The 23,425-nt window shown below is 38.4% G+C and overlaps 1 protein-coding gene across 5 annotated transcripts in view; it reads right to left on the bottom strand.

Annotated features, from left to right (window-relative positions):
• The window catches only part of DPP10 (dipeptidyl peptidase like 10), a gene marked incomplete at both ends in the record, with an annotated part of 1,533,989 nt that overhangs the window by 728,849 nt on the left and 781,715 nt on the right, over nt 1–23,425 (bottom strand). For 2 of the 5 annotated variants that reach the window (XM_080690188.1, XM_080690190.1), the window contains one exon: nt 5,963–6,001. The exons of 2 other annotated variants lie outside the window; for them this stretch is intronic. In XM_080690188.1, the coding sequence (XP_080546314.1) occupies nt 5,963–6,001 (39 nt within the window). Of the gene's footprint in view, nt 1–5,962; nt 6,002–6,167; nt 6,240–23,425 lie in introns of those variants that run through there. One more of the 5 variants, XM_080690186.1, reaches the window with a different exon arrangement.

Genomic DNA, 23,425 nt, shown 5'->3' with positions numbered 1-23,425 from the left:
TCCTACCACTGATGACAGTGGGGCACAGACCCCAGGTCCTTGGGACACAACTGATGTATTTCTGCCACACTGGCTGAAACTTCACCTCCAGCATCTCTGTAAGTCACATCTTTCCTCTCTTCAAACATTCTCTTTCTCAGGCTAACTACTTTATGACGGGCATTGCATTAGAAACAATACACAACATATTCAAGCTAATTCATCAGTTAGTGGGAATTAGCCAAGGTTTACTTTCAGACTGGCCCATTACAGGGTAGGATGGTAAAGAAGTAAGCTTTGACTACACTGATGCTGAGATGTAACCAAAGTATTCTGAGGTCTCAACTTTGACCAAATGATTTCTGATTTCTATATTTATTAAGAAAATATTTATACATATACATAAATTCATACTTAATCATAAAGATATGTGTGCTAAAACTGCAATAGTCTATAAAATGTTAAAATAATGGACTAGGTGTAGATAGTTATATATATAATATATATATTCATAGATAGAAAATATGTATAGAGCCGTGCGTGGTGGCGCACGCTTGTAATCCCCACGCTTGGGAGGCTGAGACAGGAGGATCTCATGGGTTCGAAGCCAGCCTCAGCTACTTAGTGAGGCTCTCAGCAACTTAGCGAGACCCTGTTTCCAAAGAAAATATAAAAAAAAAGGTCTGGGACTATAGCCCAGAAATAGAAAGCCTCCGGGTTCCACCCCCAGTACCACCAAGAAAAAAAAAAAAAAAAAGAAAGAAAATATGTATAGATAATATATATTGTCATTAGGGCTCTGATTCTCAGAGTATACTTTTAAAAAGAGGACATTGCTAAGGTAGATGGTATGCAAAGGCATTTACATATTATCTAATTTAATCTTTATAACAAGCATGAAAAGAACTCATAGTCACTTCCATTCACAGATGAAATGGAGAGGCTGAGTTATACAGATCCCCCAAAATCACAGCAGGACCTGGTGAAGCTGAACTATTTATGAACTTGAATCTAACTTTCCGTGCATAACTCAGAGACAAGGGTAAATAAATATTTGTGGTTGATGGCACAAAATCTCACAATTTTAGTTGTAACATTCTACAACTCTGTGTACAACATGATACACTGTAAATAAATTAATGTGCCTGTATCCTGACTCTTGAAACATCCTATACTCATAAGTGATTCAATGAACTAAAATTTTCAAATAGCTTACTATTTATCTCAGAATGGGAGAAATTTAGTTTGAATGCTTTTTTCAAGGTAATGTGCGCCAAAAGATAATGCAGCATTAATATTTAGTAGTACAATTTTCTTTAACTTGTTTTTGTATAATTTAATCTTTTTAAATGCACAATTTGCTCAGTCCCTAAATTAAGAAGTGGGTAGATATATAGACATATTAGATGCTTCTCAGCAAGGAATATTTTGTGGGATGTTATTAACACAGTGGATAAAATGTTTTATAGACAAGATATTTGGTTATATAATGTACATTTAATAAAAATTGACATAAAATTATACATGTCATGGGGTACTATGTGGTGTTTCTATACATATATACATTGTATAATGTTCAAATCAGAATAAGCATATCTATATTTTCATTGGTCATCTGTATATACTTCTATTATGCATAGTTATCTTGTGCATCATAGAGAGTCACAGCACTCTGGATCCCACTCCGCTTCACAAATGGAAACCACATTATTTGAACTGTTCCCTTCATCAGTTCTTCTTTTCCCTCCCCACCGCCCTCTTCCAGACCCGCTTCCAGTATTCAACTGGTTTCTCTCCTAATTTATGTAATTTTAAATGTTTAAAAATTGAGAGGGTAGAAAACTTACATTCTTCCCCAAATCATAGGCTTCTACATATCTTTAGTCGATCAAAATTACGTTTTGTATCCAGATGGTGAAAAAACCCACCACTTAGAAATATTTTGAAGACTGAATGATTAGAAGAAAAATGATAACTCTTTTATCAAGTTTTTCAGCATGATTCATCAAAGCGATTTTCAAAGCTCTGTACTAAAAATAAGTTTAATGACTAAATTAGAGCTTGTTTATATATCGGAAAGGAAACATGAAAAAACAACTGTTGCACGCTTTTCTTAAGCACACTTTTGAAATGTTTAATCTGGTTTGGTAAACCAAATTTGAATTAAAAATAATAAATACCAATTCCTATATTGAAGTATTTCAGATTAACATGTGTCAAATTTAATTATATTGATAAAAGAAAGTTTACACATTATATATGTTATCACAATTCTGAAAATTATCTGTTTCAAGAGGCTGTCACATGCTGAATTCTTAGGAAATGGTTTCCTACCAAAATGCATTTTTAAAAAATGCGTAACAAATCCTGTATTTATAGCTGAATTGTTATTCTAAAAAATATTTTAGCCCTATTTAGGAAAGTGGGGTTCTGATAATTGTATTTTTTTTTAATTTTTGGCATAACGGTTTGTTGTTGTTGTTGTTTGTTTGTTTGTTTTGTTTTGTTCTTATTTTGGAGCTCAAATGACAGCCTAGCATTTTAGGCAGTATTTTCCCCCATTGGATTCAGCAGTAGGGCGCCACCTGGTGGAAATGAAAGCAAATTCTAAACTCAGCCTTGATACAGAAAATGTACTCATTTTACAAATGATACAGAAATTTAAAAGACTTTTTTAAGTTCCTAGGTATTTGTGAAGATCTATCTAGTTCATTTTTTATCATTTAGATCAATAAAGGACAGAGTAAATTTAAAATTAGTCAAGGACATAAATAATATTTCTAAAGCTTTTTTATTTATAGTTGAAGCTTTAAACAGATTCTTTATATATTTTATACACAAGGTAATGTCCACAAACATGCATGAACAATTTGCAGATATTTAAAATTTTTATAATAGGAATGTTTTGTTGTGTTATTATGTAGAGATTAGAAAATAGGGCTTTAGACTTAAATGAGCTCCTGGCTCTATCTACCTTTCTCACCCCCACTTCTAGAGACAAACGTAGCCAAGTTGTTTAACTCCTTTAACCTTTTGTATACTAATCGCTAAGATGGTAACAACAACAGGTTGTGCCTCAAAGAGTTGTTCTGAGACTCCAAAAGAAGAAAAGGAGTGGATACACGCTACCTTATCAACTCCAAGAACAGGATGCTGCAAACGCCAGACATGCAGGAAGTGATTCTTCCCAAGTCATGCTAAATCATAATTAGCTGCTCAAGATTTTAAATACCTTGTTGCAAAATGAGATATTGAGCATGCTAAGTGAAATGATTGGATTACACATGTCCAAGACGTGGTTTTAGGCATTTTATAAATAGAGAATAGTATAAAAGGAACAAAAATAACTATCATGAACATTGTTTAAAATCAATGAAGCTTTAAAAGGAAGATTACTAAGAAGATAAAATTATTCCCAATAATTCAGAATATCAGGAAAATACAGAGTCCCTGCTGTTCTCTGGGGAGAGGATGCTCCTGGCTATAGCACTCTGTGATAGAGAACCCTGACAGATAAAACAGGGAGGTCAAGCCTTCTACAGGACTGTAAGAGTAACCGAATTATGTGGGTCGTAACCATTTTCACGCAGAGGAAATACTGTGGTTTTCCATTGTGCTAAATGGAAATAGGTGTTTGATGGCCTCGGGACAAGGCATCACTGAGGTTCATAAAAATCTCTATCATGGAGAGTGAAAGCCCTTTTTGGCAACATTCAGAAGTTTAAATCATTCAAAATCAATACACAGTGAGTGATTAGCTGGAACAGACTTTATGCTTAACCACTAGGTAGAATTTCATAAAGGTACATTTTAAATTAAAATTGTGCAGCCAGCACAATTAGTCACATCTTTACAGAGGTGTTTTATGTATTTATAGAATTGAAAGAAAGTTTTGTGACAATTGTAGGATTAAACCATAACAACTGATACTGCTGCTCATTAAAATCTTGCAGAAAGTAACTAAAAGCTTCAGAGCAGCCACGCATATTATATGACAATCATTCCATGTGTCATTCTTTGGACAAAAATATACTAGATACAGATATTTCCTATGGGTTTTTGAAAACCCTCACAGGGAGACTGCCATGTATATTCCAGTCTGACTTTCTTTCTCTTTGAGAAATCAGTATCTTTCATTTACATGTGTAAATGCCTATCATGGACATATTAACAGCATGCCAGTGTTCAGAGAGTCTCCTACAAATGTTCAATCAAATCAAGTGTTCCTCCAATGGACATTCCCTGTATATTTGAAGTGGCCCTAAAATATGCAGGCTAGCAGGAAAAACTGAATTCAAGCTCGAACCTATGTCTTCATGGTTAGTCTTGACAAAAGGATTTGCTGTGCATATACAACTTGCCCAGTGTTGACAGATGCATTTCCAGCTCCCGTGTGCTCCGTTTTACCTCTTCTTCCTCCACACCGCCCTCACCCCATCGCCCAGCTCTTTGCAGCACCTCAAGTAACCAGCTGGTGTCACAGGTTAGTGAGCAAGATTTCATGAGGGAACTCTCACCTGACTAATTATTCTTATTGGTAGCATCACTCCAAAAGCAGTAGAGGCTCAGTGGCTTGTTAATGAAATTTAAGGACTTTCAGCTTGAAAGAGGATGTCACATAATAATTTCTGCTCAAATTATTTTATACATATGCTAACTAGTTTCTACATTGTGATGTGTGTGGGGGTGGGGTGACATGGGAGAAGAAGTATAAGAAGAAGAGACGTTAAGATACAATGTCTACTAATTTCACACTTATCTAAGGATATGGAACGGAGGGGATGGTTTAAGAAAACAAATCCTTTGTAAAAATCTGCAACCTTTATCCTCATACACCAAAAGGGAGCTTTAAGGCACTGAATCATTTCCACCACCTGTGTGAAACATATGCGAGGGGAATGGGAAGGGGAGGCAAGGGGAGACAAGAGACCACAAGCCAAGAGAGATGACCAAGACTGGAATATTAATACCAACATCCCTGGCATAGCCTCCCCTGCCTCACAGCCGCTCCCGGGCGATTTGGACAGCTCCCCTAACATGCTCTTTGAAGCTTAGGAATAGCAAAAAGCCAAGTCGCTGCTGGACCCTAGTTGAATGCACCCCCTGGCACGCCACTTCTGGAGATGAACTGGGAGTGTCTCTGCGGGGAACGCTTCTGGTGGCCTTCCTCCGTGAGCGCCGGGCAAAGAGCCCTATCTCCAGTCCCAAAGCCTAGGTCCTCCAGCTCAGTAGTCCTGTGCTGACCTAAACGCGGCTTTCTCTGCCTGTTTCTAATTGCTGTGAACGTGACCGCGCCTTCAGCTGGCTGATCACAGCCTCCTTCCTCCTCGTCAGAGCATCTGAGCTTCCCAACCCTCCAACTTTGGTGGTGGTGGTGGGGGGGGCGCTGCTGAACTCCCAAGTCACCCCAATCCAGGCGAAGAATGAAATGGGGGTCCACTATCCATTATGGTCCAGATCCCTAAAGACCAAAACAAAAAGGGGAGGTGGGGGCAGAAGGATGGGGAAAGGACAAGAATAAGCCCCAGCTAACACAAGGCACCGCATCTCTGCAGACACAACACGTCTGGACCCAAGAAATCACTAAAGCCAGTACCTTCTCAGCCCCCATTAATGATAAATGCCTTTCTGCTACCCAAGCTCTGTCCAGTCAGCAGACCACAGATGCTCTGTGCAGCTTTTTCGCCCAACTATTTCCTCCCCTGACACTGCCATCTCCACAAAATAAAATAAAAAAATAATAATAATAAGGGAAAGGAAAAACTCCGCCGGTCTAAAGGTCATTTGCCTAGTTGAGCAGCTTTGACCAGCGCTCGTCCGGGCTACAGCAGGACAGGTCTGGAACCCAGGCAAGTGGTCCTGAGTGGCAGATTCACACCGCGCGCGTTAAAAGGGAGCAAGGAAGACGGGTCCTTGCGCAGGACCACCTCCGCTTCCCACGGAGCCCACCCGCAGGAGCTCCCCGGGGCGCCCCCGGGTTTACCTCTCGCCCCACTTCCCCGCGGCTCTCCACCTGGCGCATCCTCTCGCGGCCCGGAGCGCACTCCGGAGCGCTAACTTCCTGCCGAATCCATGGGGGAGCGGAGGAGAGCCCGAACTGGGGCGGCGGGAGGATGGGGAGCGAGGGGCGTGGGGAGCGCGGACCCGAGACCCGCCGCGAGGGCCTGGCCCCCGCCGCCAACTCTCACCTGGTCGGCCGGCGGCGCCTGGCTCGCCCTGGCCCCCGGGGTGGGCTGCTGCTCCTGCTTCATGGCTGTCATCGCCGGCCCCGCGGAGCTCACTTCCTCGCGGGCACTTCAGACTCGGGGACCGTCACTTGGCAGAGATCGCATGTCACAGGCGCCCGTCTCTCTCGGAACAGGCGGAGGGGAAGGCGGCGAAGGGGTGGGGGAGGGGAGCGCGGGGAGGGGGGGAGCGCGGCGGCGGGCAGACTCCCCTCTGCAGGATCCCCGTCTCGGCTACCGCAGACGCTCTAACTCCCCACGCCCCCCGCCCCCCACCACCGACGGGCATAGAGAGCCCGGGAGAGCAGACCCGGCCAAGTGGCAAGTTAGTGCACGGGCGAGCGGCTGGCTGCCTGCACCTGACCGCGCTCGAGCGATGTCTCGCAGCGCCCGAGCAGCCCGGATCGCATTCTACTGCAGTCCGCGCCCCCAGCCCGCACGGCTGCCCGCCCCCGGGGGCTCCCCGCGCCGCGCTCAGCGCGCCAGGTGGAGCAACCTCGCGCGGCGCTCCCGCATCTCCCGAGCAACTGCACCGCGGAGCGAGCCCTGAGCGGCGCGGCGCGGCCGGGGCTGCTGGCTCCGCGGGCTCCCTACCCCTCCGCCCCCACGGGCTCCTGCTAAAACCCGGAGAAGCGGAGCGCGCCGGTGCCAAGCCCCAGGTTGCTCCAGGCCCACCACTGGGCATGCTCCAGCGCTCAGAGAAGGCAGTGGACCTCGGGGGACAGGGGCCTGGAGCCCAACGGGGGTCGCGCATCACCTGCCCGGACCTGAGGGGCTATCTCAGATCCTGACCCGAGGCTCTGCGCCTCCTGATTCTGGGCAATGACCATCCTTTAGCCTCCAGCCTGGATTCCCCAGATAGCCTAATTAATGACAGAGGAATTCCTAAAGGTTGGTTTAAAATCGCCTAACAATCTTTAACGATGATCTTGTGATACTTTAAAACCAAAAAAAAAAATTTTTTTTTATGGAAACATGTCGGAAAGCGCTCACTCTCAACACAGCCCTCTTCCATTCAAATGATGTTTACTGGGCACCCACCATTGTGCAAAAGACAACTTAAAGGCTGAGGGGGGTTGCGAGGAAGAGTCTGTCAAGCCAAATCTACCAAAACCCCTGGCTCGGGAGCTTACTTCATAGAGCAGGCACTTGGTGCCCGAAGCAAGAATACACATCAAGGGGCCGGCATAGCTCTTTGGAAGTAGAAGACTTGTGGGGACAGAGAGAAAGTTAAATAGTTTCATCCAGATGTGCCAGCCTGGAGCTGGTGGCTTTCCCTGGGATGCTAGGAAAGATATGCTTTATGGAGATGTACCAGGAGCAGACACCATTCCAGACACAGGTTATTGGCGTTGCTCACCAGGGAAAAGGCAGGAGGCAGAGAGATATTCAGATGCTTAAGAATCCAACACAAGCTTTAGGAGGCAGTCCCAGCAGAAGGAACCAGAGGATACGATATAGGAGTCATGTGGTGTAGCACTGAGCTGGGCTTTATTAGTGGAAGAGCAGCTCCCTTCTTGTCTAAGGTTCTCAGTGCATGAACTTGTCAGTCCAGGGGATAGTGAGAGTTGTGCTCCTTTCTTATTAATCCCTAAAACATGAATTGCCACACCTGTCCTAATCATTAATTGCAACAATAGCCCCTTTAAAGTACATTTTTAAAAAGAAACTGAGGAAGGAAAACATTTAAAAATGCACTGTCCATATAGGAAGGTATTGCTGCCAATCTCACTGCCATATTGGGGGTCCAGAGGGAAACACACCAAGTGCTGTGTGCATAGTCGTGCTCATCTCTTTGAGCCTCACTATGCTGATGAAAGGAGTCTTTGCTTTTCAAACATGCATACTCCAGAGTATACTGCAAGTGACCTAGTTGTTTCATTTTCAGAAGAAATAAGTATTAGATAGGAATAACTTTGCTAGTTGTAAAAGTATAAAGCATTAAAAAAAAAAAAAACAACATGGGCTGTGTGCCATGGCACATGCCTATAATCTCAGTAGTTAGCAGAATGAGACAGGAGGTTCATGGCCAGCCTCATCAACCTAGTGAGCCCCTCCACAATTTAGCGAGCTCCTGTTTCAAAATTATAAAAATAAGCCGAGCATTCTAAAAAAAAAAACACCTGTAATCCCAGGATTTGGGAGGCTGAGACAGAAAGATTGTGGTTTGCAGACGGCTTCAGCTATTTAGTGAGGCCCTGTGCAACTCAGGGAAACTATGGAAATAAAGAATAAAATGTAGGAGCCGGGCATGGTGGCACACACTTGTAATCCCAGCTTTCAGGAGACTGAGACCAGAGGATCATGGTCACAGACAGCAACTCAGTGAGACCCTATTTCAAAAATAAAAGACTAAGATATAGGAGTGGGGGTGTAGCTCAGAGGTAGAATGGCCCTGGGTCCCATCCCCAGTTCCAAAAAAAAAAAAAAAATAGGGTTGGGGGTGTAGCTCAGAGGTGGAATGCCTTTGGGTTCCATCCTCAGTACTGCAAAAACAAACAAACAAAGAAACAAACAAACACATTAATTTAAAAAATAAATTTAGTCTGGGATTGTAGCTCAGAGGTAGAACGCCTCTGGGTTCAATCCCTAGTACCACAAAAAAAAAAAAAAAAGAAAAAAGAAACATGGGCAAAATAGCTTTGGGTAGTTTATCTAGTAAATCTGACAAGAAAGACTATTTTTCTAAAGTGTAATTTGGGGTGGGGGCTTATGTGTTATCAAAAAATGTTTCCCTTTTTCCATTTTTGCTCTTCGGATGGTTCTTCAGGTATATTCAATATTTAAAGTGTTTCCAATTTGCACAATCTGCTGGACTTAAAGAAATTTACCTTATGATGGAAGATTTTGGTCACACAGGACAAGTACATACTAGAGGGAATTATCCTCATTCTGTTTAAGATTACGTATTTGAATTCAACAGTGAACTTGCATCCATTTTCAGTATTCAGTGTAAAATTCACTTTGGTAACAAATTAAGACATACATTGTTATATGTTTAATTTGTGTGTAAGTGTGTGCTTTTGTATGAGAGTGAAAGAGAACTTTTTTTATTTTTTTATTTTTTTGGTGGTACTGGGGTTCCTGGAAGCCCTTCTACCGCTGGGCTACACTCCCAGACCTATTTTATAATTTGGAAACAGGGTCTCCTAAGCCAGCGAGGCTGGCTCAGAACCAGCGCCATCCTCCTGTCTCCGCCTCCCAAGCACGGGGATTACAAGCATGCGCCACCATGCCCGGCTGAAAGAGAACTTTTTTGAAGGGAGATTTTTTGAGTACTTCTTTTGAAGTGAATTTTATTTTTTCAAGCTAAAATCATTTTTTGTTTGGTGCTTGAAATTTAGATTTAGGACACTAATTAAAATTTTTTCACACATTAAACTGATCTTTCCTACTGAAATATTCTGCTTTTTTAAAAGTGGGATGCCATTGAATTACAATGTTAGATTTTCTACTTCATTTCCACATTCATTTTTTATTAAAGAAGAAAAATTATGTTCAAGAAAAATAAATACCTTGCACCTAAGAGAAAATGTTTCCACTTCTATATTGTATGTTTTTTCTGAATATAGTATCACTAAAGAAAATCACCTCACCAACTCACAATCCAATATCTACAAGATTTTAAAACTACTTACATAGATATAACCCAAAGCAGTGTAGACAAGACGCACCTATCCAAGACGGGATGGCAGAAGATGGCTGTTCTTGCTGCCTCTGTGCATGGAGATAGGACCACAGTGATGCCATATATCTCCTTCTCCACTTTCTTAACTGGTTAAGCTAAATATCCAGCGTACATGGCCACTAATATCCTTTCCACCACTAAAATTTTATGCTTACATATTGATTTTTATAAGCCAAAACACTACTCACTAAATGACAAATTATTTACATCTCTTTAAAATTTAGTGGGAGAGTCAATTAAATGCTTAAGGGAAAAAATAGATGAATTAATTTCTCACAGAAGATCCTTAACATCCACCAAAATTTCCCACGCCCTCTCATTACACTTAAATGTGTAGTAATAGGTTTGTCTTATTAATATTTTAAGATTCAGAAAAATTAAATTAAATTACTTTATAAAGTATTTATAAAAATGAAAAAATTATGGCCGGGTGTGGTGGCGCACACACTTGTAATCCCCGTGCTTGGGAGGTGGAGACAAGAGGATCCACACAGGTTCGAAGCCAGGCACGCTGGCTTAAGAGACCCTGTTTCCAAATAAAAAAAAGTATAAAAATAGGTCTGGTAGTGTAGCCCGAAGGTAGAAGAGTTTCCAGCAACCCCAGTACCACACACACAAATTACACAAAAAAAGAAAAATTATCTTTTTAAAAATTTCCTAAAGATTGACAAAATATTTTGGGGTACTCTTTCTCACATGGTATTTTTGAGGAACTAACTGTTGGACAACTATCCATTTCTAATACTCATACAATGTCAAAGAAAGTTTTCTTCTCATTTTCATAAAATGGAATCAGGTTTCTATAATACAAAAATAACTGGAGAGATTGCCTAGTAAAATTCACTCTACTTAAGGGCTACAGCTGCCTTGCAATATGTGATCAGTTTATTGGAAAATATTTTGTAGGATGCAACGCTACCACTTTTTTTTCCTGAAAACTGAATTTCCACAAATTCCAGTGTCATGTTCTTATATAGACATAAGTCACAACACTGCCTTCTTAGTGTGTTTCTTGGGTTTCTGAAGTACCTTGAAAACCTTTCACATCATATATTGTGAACATCTATCATGTCTTTCTTTCTTTGTTGCCTTAAAAGTGAGATGCTAATGCAGTATATTTCATTTTATCAAAAATATTAAAGTGACTAATTAAGAATAGCCTGTGCAATTTAGATTAGGACCACACTGATACAATTTACTATTAAAATATTTCAACATCAGTGACAAACATAGGTTGTTCCAGAAATGCACAGCTTATATGTGCTGTATTCACTCTTCCATATGAAACTGTAAGCACAAAAATAAAAAATTGAAATATATTTTCTAATAATAACTGAGTAATAAATAAGGCCAGATTAAACTCTGGCATGTCAAAAGAGACAAAAGTTCCTGGAGATTTTATGAAGCAGGATAGCCTTTAAAGACAAAACTCTTCAATATCAGATAAATTAGATAACCCAAGCAAGACTCTATAAGCAGCTAGTTACCTTGACTCTCTCACTACTTTTTCCTTCTCTTTCTTCCTTTTCTGAAGAAAATCTACAGTGTCAGCCAAAGGCCATCTTGATAGGGTTTTCCCTAGCATTACCAGTCCTCTGTTGACTATTTGTAATGAGCATAGCATTAGAAAGGCAGGCCTCATGAGCTGTGCCTTTAGAGACCTGGCCTGAAATGTGCCCAATTAGCTCCTTGCAGATAAAGAAACAGTTTAGTTCCCATCTTCTGCTATCATTTGCTTTCGATTTATAAATCACCTTTACTCACCTCAATCGGCTTCTAAAATTCTCCAAAGAGTACATTGTGTCCTTGGGCAGGAAACCAGTTCGATGAGCAATAGTCAGAAAGAAGCACTATTTTTTAGAAGCACCAGTCAGTAAACTATAGCAGATACTTATTTTAAAAGAGAAGAAGACAAAAAGAAGACAGCAAATGTTTAAGTATTATCCATGTACACCATTCATATTACTCTGAGATTCTTTTGACGTTAACTAAACTTTTTGTCAGTCTCTATCTATGACAGGAAGACTTTCCTGTTATAAAAATTCATAGCCCAATTATGATCTCTGGTGGAAGCAGACAGAGTTGCAATATCCTGAGAGCCATTCTCATTGCTCACTAGAGACCTGCAAATACTGACACACTGTTCATTCATACTGAGCGCCAGTGTTGGAGAATCTTTGACTGTTATATTTACAAGTTCGTATCTTCCTTTCAACTCTCAGATTCCTGTGACATACACAAAGCACTGAAACCATAAAAAATGCAGATGATTGTTCCACATATGAATTTTTTCTATGTAGAATAAAATTTGAAAACGTGAGATATTTTCCTGCTGCTATTATTTTTTTCTGCTAGATGTTCAACACAGGAGTTGTGATTGAACTTTTTATAAAAAGAGTAATCATTTAATGAATTGATTATATTAGTGTAGGGGGAAAGATCTTTTATCTCTTTTAACGGATATTAGTGACTTTTTTTTTCTGATTTTCACATTTCTTTAGAGATAAAAGTGTTTTCTGTACCAGATTCTGCCTATAAATGACAGAAGCACTGTGAGGTATGAAAGAGTACTTAGAAAAATTGGCATAACATTTGTCCTTTTCAGATAATGAGTCAGCCTTTGATGAATGAAATTGTCTGAACCTGGTAGTTCTCGTTTCCCTAAACAAGACTAGATTGTCTAATGATTTGAAATAAGCTCCTATTTGTCCTTGGAAAGTACATATTACTTAGCTTTCTTTTACATTCAAACTTCATAGTGGGTTACGTGCCTACTTTTCACTTAAAATTCCCATTCAAGGAAGAGAATATTCTACATGATCTTCCCTAATGTTTGGAGGGAAGGAAGGATTTCTATCTTTTGTCACATGTTCACCAACGGTCAATTTATTTTCAAAAATGTAGTATGAGATTCAGTCTTCCTCATAAATGATCCTCTTATAAAGAAGAGAGAGTCTCGGTTTCAGGTGTGAGGGCCCATCATGGACATTGAAGGGGCCCTCGCATGTTTTCCACCAATAGAGTTTCTACCACTGATAATTGTTCTTCCACAATCTCCAAGGGAAACTCAAGGCCAAGTCCGAGGGTCCTCCAACAGAGGATAGTTTTCTGCTTAGACTGTACAAGTAGTAGTTTCAGAGCATCATGAGATGTGAACTGGAATCAGATATATTAACAGACATCTCCCATTACCAGTCACTGTTTTATTCTGTTTAACCTATTAGCCTAGATGGGTTGCATGATACTGATAAATATATCTTTCTGTGTTTATTATCTACCCATCTGACACCACTCCTTATGTATTTTGGAGAATAAAGAAATGTTTTAAGTCATTTAGTTTCTATCCTGTGAATTGAAATATCCACTAAAGTTGCATGTCTTTATCTAAATCAAAATCAAAGGAGGTAGAAGAAAAAGTCAGGTGGGATGGGGAGGAAAAAAGAGAAGTGAGAATGCCAAGAAAATACATTCTGAAGACATTAGGGTTGTTAGGGTATCTTAAATATTACTTCTTGTTATCATTATCAGAAAAATCATAAAATATCATCAATCTCGTGGGTGGAAAAGGTACCAAACATTGTTACTGCCATTGATTATCTATTAGGTATTTGTACAATTTTAGATTGCATAGTCGAAATTGTGACTTTCTCATTCCTCCCTAGGGGATTTACATTTGAAATTCTCAATTTATTTCAATCTTACATTTTCTTGTGATGTTTTTAGCATTTGTTATGTGTAACAACAAGACGGTAAACATTAGTAGAGAAGGTGAAGAGAATTTGTAGCAAATATAATGGTTCACACAAATCAACCAATATTTGGTTCAGACAAATATTCTTGTGTTGTATCTTCTGCACACATTTTAAATCTGCTTGCTTAGGCAATTTACTAATTTTTGAACCACAGATCCAAAAAGTAAGGTTAGAAGAATTTCTGTTTGTTGAAATATACAAATACAGCAAAAAGAGAAAATACACAATGTTACAGAAAAGAATGTAAGCAAAAATTGGACTTTCCACTTAAAATAATAGAACAAGTAAGGTCTTGTGTCAGGGATGGGGAGACAGAGAAACATCCCTGTGCAACCTAGCAAGGTCTTAGAGTCTAACTATATTGCAAACATAATAGATTTTATGTTCAGAATGAGTATTTCAACAAAAGTAAAATCAGGTTTGGAATACTGGCTTTAAATAAAGGGTTGTTTTGAGAAGTTGGGCTACAGGGATGCCAGCAGGCTTTAGGCTAGAGATCAAATCTGAAAGTACAAATTTTACAATTCTAAATAATAAGACACCTTTACAAACATCTAAACATCTAAAGTTATACCACCGGTTTGCTTATGTAGGATCAAGCAGAATGAAGCCATGAGCCAAAAGACAGGACTACAATTCCAAAACACTCAAGGAGACAGCCACAGCTCGTCAGTGAGTGCTCACTAGAAAGCACAGGCTGCTGATTTGTGAACATCCAGTGGAATAAGAAAATATTTGTGCATTTTTAAAATGAATAAAAAGCTGGGTGTGGTAGTGCATGCTGGTAACCCCTTTACCTGGGAGGCTGACACAGGAGGATCTGGGTTTTCTGCCAGTCTCAGCTATTTAGTGAGGCCCTCTTCAACTTAGTGAGACCCTGTTTCAAAGTAAATGATAAAAAGTAGGGCTGGGGATATAGCTAGGAGGTACAATGCCCCTGGGTTCAATCCCCAGTACCTAAAAAAAAAAAAAAAAAAGACAAAAGCATAAAAAATACCAGGCAAAGTGGTGCATGCCTGTTATTCCAATACTTGGGAGGCTGATACAGGAAGATTACAGATTTGAGGTCAGCCTCAGCAACTTAGTGAGATACTGTTTCAAAACTAAAACTAAAGATGGCTGGAGGTATAGCTCAGAGGTAGAATGTCCCATGTTCAATCTCTAGTACCATAGGAAGAAGAAAGAAAGAAAGAAAGAAAGAAAGAAAGAAAGAAAGAGAGGAAGGAAAGAAGGAAGAGAGAGAAAGAAAAAGAAGAAAGTGGGCAAAGAGGCACCTTCATGAGCCAGCTTTCCATTGGTCACTCACATTCCTACATTTCTCATTTTTAAGAAGTTTATTCCAAAAATTTTGTTTAGGAATATATTTGTATAGTAAATAGCCTGAGAAAAGGAAACTGCATTCCCTGGAGCAAAGGGCAGGTATGCTCACTTCTCATTATAAAAGAGGTGGGTTCCTAGATTTCAGGCTCCTCTTCTTCAGTGCAACCAACCTTATGAACAGGCTCCATCTGGGCCCAGCCATTCCCTCCCTGGAACCTGAGAACAAGGAAAGCCCAGGGAAATATGCTGATTTTCATGCCATTCGCTATGTCATGCGTGATAAAGCTCTTTGACCCAAAAGTCACATATCTTTGGCCAACGTACATAAAAACTGGTAGATCAACTTGATAGACTACAGATAGTGTATATTCTGACAAACATAATGTTTTTTGTTGTTGTTGTTGCTGTTGTTTGTTTATACTGAAGACCGAACCCAGAGGTAGAAATTCCCTGAGCTACACCTCCAGCCCTATTATTTGTTGTTTATTTTGAAACAGGATCTAAGTTGCTGAGTGCCTTACTGAATTGCAAAGGATGGCTTCGAACCTGCCATTCTCCTGTTTGAGACTATAGGTGTGTGCTACTACCACCACCATGCCCAGCATATTTCATGTTTTAATAGCCTATGTCAAGGTCTAAGTTGCCTGAAATAGACTATGTCCTGTCAGATCTTAAATATGACCTTCCAAGGAGTTTTTCCAACACAGGACCCTGATTCTAAGAAAAAAAACCTACTGGCATACATGCATACATCATTCATTTAGCCCTTCCCCAGTTTCCGCCCCATGCCTATCCCACTCCGTCCTTCTCATGTTTGACTTAGTGATTGAGTTGATATCTTTTTTTAATGTATTTTGTATGTTTGTGAATGTTTTTTGCCTCCTCCCTTCGCCCTTAGTTAGGTCACCTTATTTGTTCATCTATGATTTCCACTATCTTGTACCCCATTAAAATGTATGGCTACAGTGCACTAATAAAAAAATAAAGTAATGAGATGAAGGAAAAAGAAAAGAAAAAAGTGATCAGATCCAAGAAATTTAAGAAATCTCTATTTTTCTTATTACATGGCATTAAGAGAGAAAGGTTCTCTTTGATGTTAGAAAAAAATTTAATTTTTTTTTATTGGTACTGAGGATCAAACCTAAGGACTTTCTACCTCAGAGCTGTAACACTGGTCCTATTTTTTTTTTTTTTTTGAAATAGGGTCATCCTAAGTACTGAAGCTACAGGGATACCACCAACACACCTGGCTGGAGATAACTTTTAACTATCTTAAAATAGAAAAAACAAAATTGACATAAAATAATTAATAAAGCAATAGAAACTACAGAGAAAGAGGAGAGAGAGAGAGAGAGAGAGAGAGAGAGAGAGAGAGAGAGAGAGGCAGGCTAATAGCCCTATAAGTGAGAAGTAAATTATAGCCCACAGGCCAAATCCAGTCCTGTTTATGCTTTTATAAATAAATTTTTATTGGAACATAGTCATAGTTATTCATTTACATATTTTCTGTGATTATTTTTTACTACAATGACAGTGCTTTTTCAAAGACCATATGGCTTGCATAGTATACATTATTTACTGCCTCAAAAAAAGCTTGTCATAAAGTGTCATATTCAAAAAATATATCAAAACTGAAAAATACTATTTATTTATAAATGGATAAATGACACCAAAAAACACATAATACATGAAGGAGCAGAATTAATCAGAATAAGAAAAAAAGAATACAGCTCAAGAATTAGAAATAAAGAAAACTGCATTATACATATAAACAATTAACCAGTAAAAGAAAATATGTGTAAAATACATTCCAAGAGAATCAAAGTAGAAAAGAGAAAGTTGAGAGAAAGAGAAAGAGAGAGAGAGAGAGAGAGAGAGAGAGAGAGAGAGAGAGAGAGAGAGAGAGATTGCAAGAGAAAGTGACATGTATTGTAGAAGGCAAAGAATATCCAACATACAGGTCATGAGAATTTCTGAGTAAATGAGTAAACAACATGGAAAAAAGAACTACAAAAACCTGTAATTAAGAAAAGTGAACCTCAAGTAAAACAAAACAAAACATTAAATTTACTGAATAAATTACAGAGTGTACCTAAGAATATTAACATATCACAACCAATAACAAGCAATATTAAAGAAGAAACAATCATTTTTGGCTATATAATTTAAATAAGAACTCTTGACTAAAAAGAACTAATTTTAGCTGGGTGTGGTGGCTCACACTTACAATCCCAGCGCTTGGGAGGCAGAGATAGGAGGATCGCGCAGGTTCCAAGCCAGCCACGCTGGCTTAAGAGACCCTGTTTCCAAATAAAAAATATAAAATAGGTCTGGGAGTATAGCCCGGAGGTAGAAGGGTTTCCAGTAACCCCAGTACCACCAAAAAAAAAAAAACTTTTTTATATTATTATAGACTTTTATATAGAAGCACTTTATTCTAGAGAAAAAACAATGAACTGACATATTCAAGAAAAATATTTGGGCCAGAGATTTCCATATAGTAAACCTGATCTTCAAGTATAAAGGTCATAAAGAGATGGTTATCAATATGCAATTACCTCAGAAATATTGTCCTAATTAGCCTCAGAAAACTAAAATGAGTCAAATATCACAACTCAAATTAAGATATAACAAAATGGACATATATAATTCTGAACTTTTCAGTAGCTATCTAAAAAAGTGAAACAAAAAAGTAAATTAATGGGATGTTGATTAAACTCAACATGTTGGAAATGCCATTTAGCATATAATTTATATTAATTTATGTATGAGATATTTTACATTATTTAGCAATTTATAAAATACAGTTGTGGATGGAACACATACCATTTTGGACTAGCCACATTTCAATCATCTAACGTTACATGTGTTTAGTAACTACTAGGAATGACATGACAGCAGAGAGAAAGGAGCAGAGGGATTATGGTGAGTTTTAAAAGTGTGGTAACTACAAGCAGGGCGTGGTGATGCACGCTTGTAATCCCCGCGCTTGGGAGGCCGAGACAGGAGGATGCAAGTTTGAAGCCAGTCTCGGCTGGCTTAAGAGACCCTGTTTCCAAATAAAATATAAAATAGGTGTGGGAGTGTAGTCCTGAGTTAGAAGGCCCCTGGTTTCCATCCCCAATATCACCAAAAAAAAAAAAAAAAAAAAGTGTGGTAACTACAAAGACATATTGAGAGACAAGTAGAAAAGACTGCACAACATCTCTATGATCCAGCAATGTCGAATTAATATAACCAGTCCCCTCAAAATGGGAGAGAATGACTATGGTATATGTAAAGATTATATATTTTTAATATTCATAATGAGTAGTTGTAATAGTATAGTCATACTTGTACAGCCTATTGTAATGTGTAAGAGTGAAAAAAATAAATGACTAATTGTGGGATCTTCCAATAGCTTAATCTCCAAGGCTTTGAGAACCAAGAGTTTCAGCATAGGAAAAAAGGCACAAATTAAACAGGTGTATTTTTTAAAAGGTAGTGTTGACATTGTATTGATTTGGAGATGTCATTATTAACTCACACTGAGTGAACAGCAACTTTGGCAGTGGGTCTGTGCTTTCTGTGGTGGGGTACACAGCAGGGATGCCAAAGCAGTCCCCATCCTAGGGTCTGTGGGACTCCTCTGGTGAACAAGTCTGGCTTGACAACTCACTGCATATTTCTTAGAACTGAATTACAATTTGTGACTTTTTGTGTTAAACTATCTATACTTCCCTCTGCCTCTCCTGCAGCAGTCCAGCTTATATTAGTTGTCAAATAAAATACAAAATACTGAATATTTCACTACAGTAAATCACAAATTTTTTGGGTGCTAAGGATTAAATGCAGGGGCTTTCTATCTCCAAGCTACAACCCCTAGCTATATTTTATTTTATATTTGGAAACAGTCTCTCCAAGTTGTAGAAGGCCTTGCTACATTGATAAGGCTGGTCTTGAATCTGCAATACTATCTCAGGCTCCCAAGTACTAGGATTACAGGAGTGTATCACAGGGCCTGGCCCCATTTTTTTTTTTTTTATGTTTTAGGATTAGGTTGTCCCAAGTGGATAATTTGGGACATATTAACACACACACACACACACACACACACACACACACACACACACACACACTATATATATATATATATTTGTTTGTTTCTCTGAAATTCAAATTTAACTGTTTGTCTTATATATTTTTTTCAAATATGGCAATCCTAGTGGTAATGACTATCATGTGTTCCCAGATTGTGAAGTTAAAAGAAGGTAGGATGTATAACTATGACTCAAATCATATCTAAAATAAAAACTATGCCAGTTATACTTGCACTATTGTGGTACAAACTAACATGATAGCTAACAGAAACTATTAGCTTGAAAAGAAATAAAAGCAAACATTTGAATGGATCCACTGATTTAAATTGAAAGAACATGAACCTCTCTGTAATAAAAATTAGAGTAGACAGGGATCCATCAGGTACGTTTAAATCATAATTAATCTTTTCCCAAAGATGAGAAGGAATATATTTATTATCATAAAAACTAGACAATGCCGGGTGTGGTGGCACAGGCTTGTAATTGCTGAGCTTGGGAGGTGGAGACAGGAGGATCTCGCAGGTTCGAAGTCAGCCACGCTAGCTTAGGAGACCCTGTTTCCAAATAAAAATATAAAATATAGGTCTGGGAGTGTAAGCTGGAGGTAGAAGGGTTTCCAGGAACCCCAGTACCACAAACAAACAAACAAACAAAAAACTAGATATAAGGAAATACTCAAATATGATTCTGTTCATTTTTTGGAATCATACTACTGGGTAACCAGATTACAGATGAGAAGAAGCACATTTCTTTATATGTAAAATAATTTAATAAACTGCATAAAATAATGGATTAAATATTATTTTGAAATCTGTAATAAGGCAATAGATCGATGTAGTCAGCATCAACATATCTCCTGCTAAAGACTCAGAGCTATGTGTAGTATCCTCAACATTACCAAAGCTGAGATGATCAAAGGTCCTAAAGCCCATTTGTAGAAAATACAGAAAAAGGAATAGCAAGTAAACTGGTACCTTGGATATATAATCACCATGCGGCCAAACTCAACAAGACAAGGAGTCCAAGTACGCAACAGATTCAGTTTGAATGGATTTTTATTGGTATATTGTAATTATACATCATAGATACAAACATACATGCACACAGTACTTGATGTATTTCCCTTCACATCCCATCCCACTCCCTGCCCCCCCACATGTTACTGAGATTGGTAGTGATATCTTCATTTATGGCCATAGCATAATTTGAACTATTTCCTTCATCAAGCCTCCTTTATCCCCTCCCCACCTCCCTCTCCTAGTTCATTTCCATTGTTCTACTGGAAGAGTGGTCTCTCTCCTTATTTATCTGAAGTCCCTTTTGCTTCCTATTTTATCTCTGAGAGAAGACACATGACCTTTGACTTTCTGAGACTGGCTCATCTGGGTTACCTTTATTTTCTCTGATTCCATTTTAATTAAATGAAGCAAGAGTCTGAGAGGAAATTGATGACGGAGCTATAGTGCCTCAGGGTATATATTTACATGATAAGACATAAGAAAATGCAAGAAAACGATTACTATAAATGTCATAACAATAGTTTTTTTTTTGGAGAGACAAAGGACAGACTATGGAGAGACTTCTTAGAGGTCAGCAATGTTTCATTTTTTAATATGAGTGGTAGTTAAAATGTTATTTTCCTTATAATGATTTTGTGTAGTTTTTGGTAGGTGTGTTGTATTTTAAAATAAAAGTTTCAAAAGTGCCTAATAGAGTTCCTGGCCCTTTACTAAACACTCAATAAAAGGTAGCTATTAAAGAATATAAAGCAAAAGACAAAGATTACCCTTAGAACAATTCCCTCGACACTGTTATTTTTTAAAGTGATGGTAAACTCTGCTCTCAAGGGTCATGCTCTCTCTCCAACGTATGTGCAACTATAAAATCACTCCTGGCTTCCCAAAAGTGTTTATGGCCTTGAAAGCAGATCACTAACATTCTTTATGCTTTTAGAAATCCTCAGAGTTAGTAAACACCAAGGGTAAGGAGGGTGGTGCTTCCGTTGCCTGGGATCCCATGAAAAATCCATTAACATGTTTGCATCCTGTTAAATACCATAACAACTTAACCTGCATCCCGCTCGATGGAGAATATTGCAGATTGAAGTCTATTTGTTCTATTCCAAATTTACCTGGAAAAAGCAATGAGTCCCAGTCCGAGCCCACTATTTCTTAGTGATGGCAGAACTACACAGCCTGTGTGAGATACAGGACAACTAATGCTCTTCTTAACAGGATTTGTGGTTTTAGGTGACTATGTCTCTTGCCTTTTGGGACTCGGATACATGCTCTGTTTAAAGGGATAGAGTGTTCATTCTGCAGTTTTCTAGCTATAACTGGGTATATAACTTGTTATTCTAGCTTAGCTCCAATTACTATTATAAAAATACTTTTCCCCACATGACTGCGATTCTCTACTAGATAGCACATGTCCGGGCACCATTTATTCTCACATTGCCACAACTTGGTTCTCCAAATGCACACTCTCTCCATGTAAAAAAATAATAATAAAATAAAATTGCAAAATCATTTAGATTTCTCAAAGAAGCTATCTCTGCCCACTCAGTGCAAAGTGTGGTCTGATGTTTTACATTCTTAAAGTACTTACTTTCTATTCATGCATTTGTCACATGCCATTTATTTCCTGATACCATTAGCTATCACACTACTGTTGGAGCACTCTTTCCACTCTACCACTCGGTTGAGTCCCTTCTCAGTTTTGAATTATCCTGTGAATAATGATAGTCGTGAAAACAATAATAGCTCCCATTTATTGACTGCTTAATGTGAATCAGGCACTGTCTAATGCTTTTAATGTAATAACTCTAGGGGGTAGATGCTATCCTTAGCAACAATGAAAATCTAAGAATCGAGAGAGTTGGGTGCCAAGAACTACAAGATGATACTGAAAGTTTCCCAAGGTTGAACAGCTATTTAGAGGTAGAATAGAGATTTTTGCACAGGTAAACTTATTGCTAATATTATGAATATTGCTTTTCGATTAAAAAAAAACTTTAATACATAGTTTTCATAGAATACCTGCTATATTGACTGGCTTGAAAACAGTAAAAAGTATACTATCAAATATATATACACACATATACTTTTGTGTGTAATGTGAGTATATTACTATTAAATAAAAGGCAACAAATACATTTTAATAGGTATATAAATCTATCACAATGCTATAACTATTTTCTATGATCTTTGTTCAGTTTATCTAGCACAGAGGTTAGATATGTCTATCATGCTATGGTAAAAATACTGTAAACTATGTGGCTCATAAACAGTAGAAAATTATTTCTCAGAGTACAGGAGCCTGTGAGATTCTAAATCTTGATGCTGCCAGATTTGACATCTGGTGGGTTTCCGCTTTCCTGTTCATAGATGACAACTTCTGTATCCTCATATGGTGGAAGGTGCAAGGCAGCTCTCTGGAGCCTCTTTTACAGGACATTAATCCCATTCATGAGGGCTCCCCTTCAAGACCTCGTCACTTCTCACAGGTCTCCCCTGGATAGTTAGGATTGTAGCATATGATTGTAAGGAGGACATAAATACTCAGACTACAGTGGAGGGATGCATAAGAGATGTTGAATAGACATGGTGGTTTTCTCCTACCGTTATCAAATTTATCTCTATGGTGGAAGTCAGTGGGGAAAAGATTTTATGCTATCTTCTAATTAGGAGATACAGAGATGTATTCATCTACCTTCAAGATATAATCTCATTATTTTCAGTGTAATTTATTTTGTATGTATTCTTTTGTATATAGATTTAAAGGAGAAATACAGGATACAAGTCGCAAATTAAATATTAAAAGTCCCCTTTGGGCACTGAGTAATATTAGAATGGGAGTTCATTTGTTTTCAATCCTGAGTTGAGGCTTAGAATCTTCCACTCCAGGTTCTTGGCATAAAGATTCTGATTTAATAGTGTGAAGGAATATCCTACATGGTTTTGAAGTAAGAGATGATTCATGGATAACACTTTATGGGAAAATGATATAAAATTAAGAGAAAAAATTGAATTCAGAAAGACCCAGGGGTCATAGATTCAATATCTACTTGTAAAATACTTAACTTCACTAAATTTCAATTACTTTTTTGCAAAATGCATAATACTAACACTTTCTGACTTGTAAGGTCATGAGAAACTATGGAAAAAGCACTTAATATAGTAACAATTGAATGTAAGTATCAGTAATGGTGGTATTTCCAGGTGTTAAAGCTGTAGGTATTCTCAATAGCTATATGTTGTTAGGGATTTTCAAGTTAAAACAACAGTGAAACACCACTACACATCTATTAGAGTAAAATCTAAAATATTGATAATACTAAAAGCTGATAAAAATGTGGAGCAACCGAAACTCTTATTGATTCTG

This window comes from Muscardinus avellanarius, assembly GCF_963383645.1.
Source record: "Muscardinus avellanarius genome assembly, chromosome: 2".
Taxonomy (NCBI): domain Eukaryota; kingdom Metazoa; phylum Chordata; class Mammalia; order Rodentia; family Gliridae; genus Muscardinus; species Muscardinus avellanarius.
This window is presented reverse-complemented; position numbering and strand designations above follow the sequence as displayed.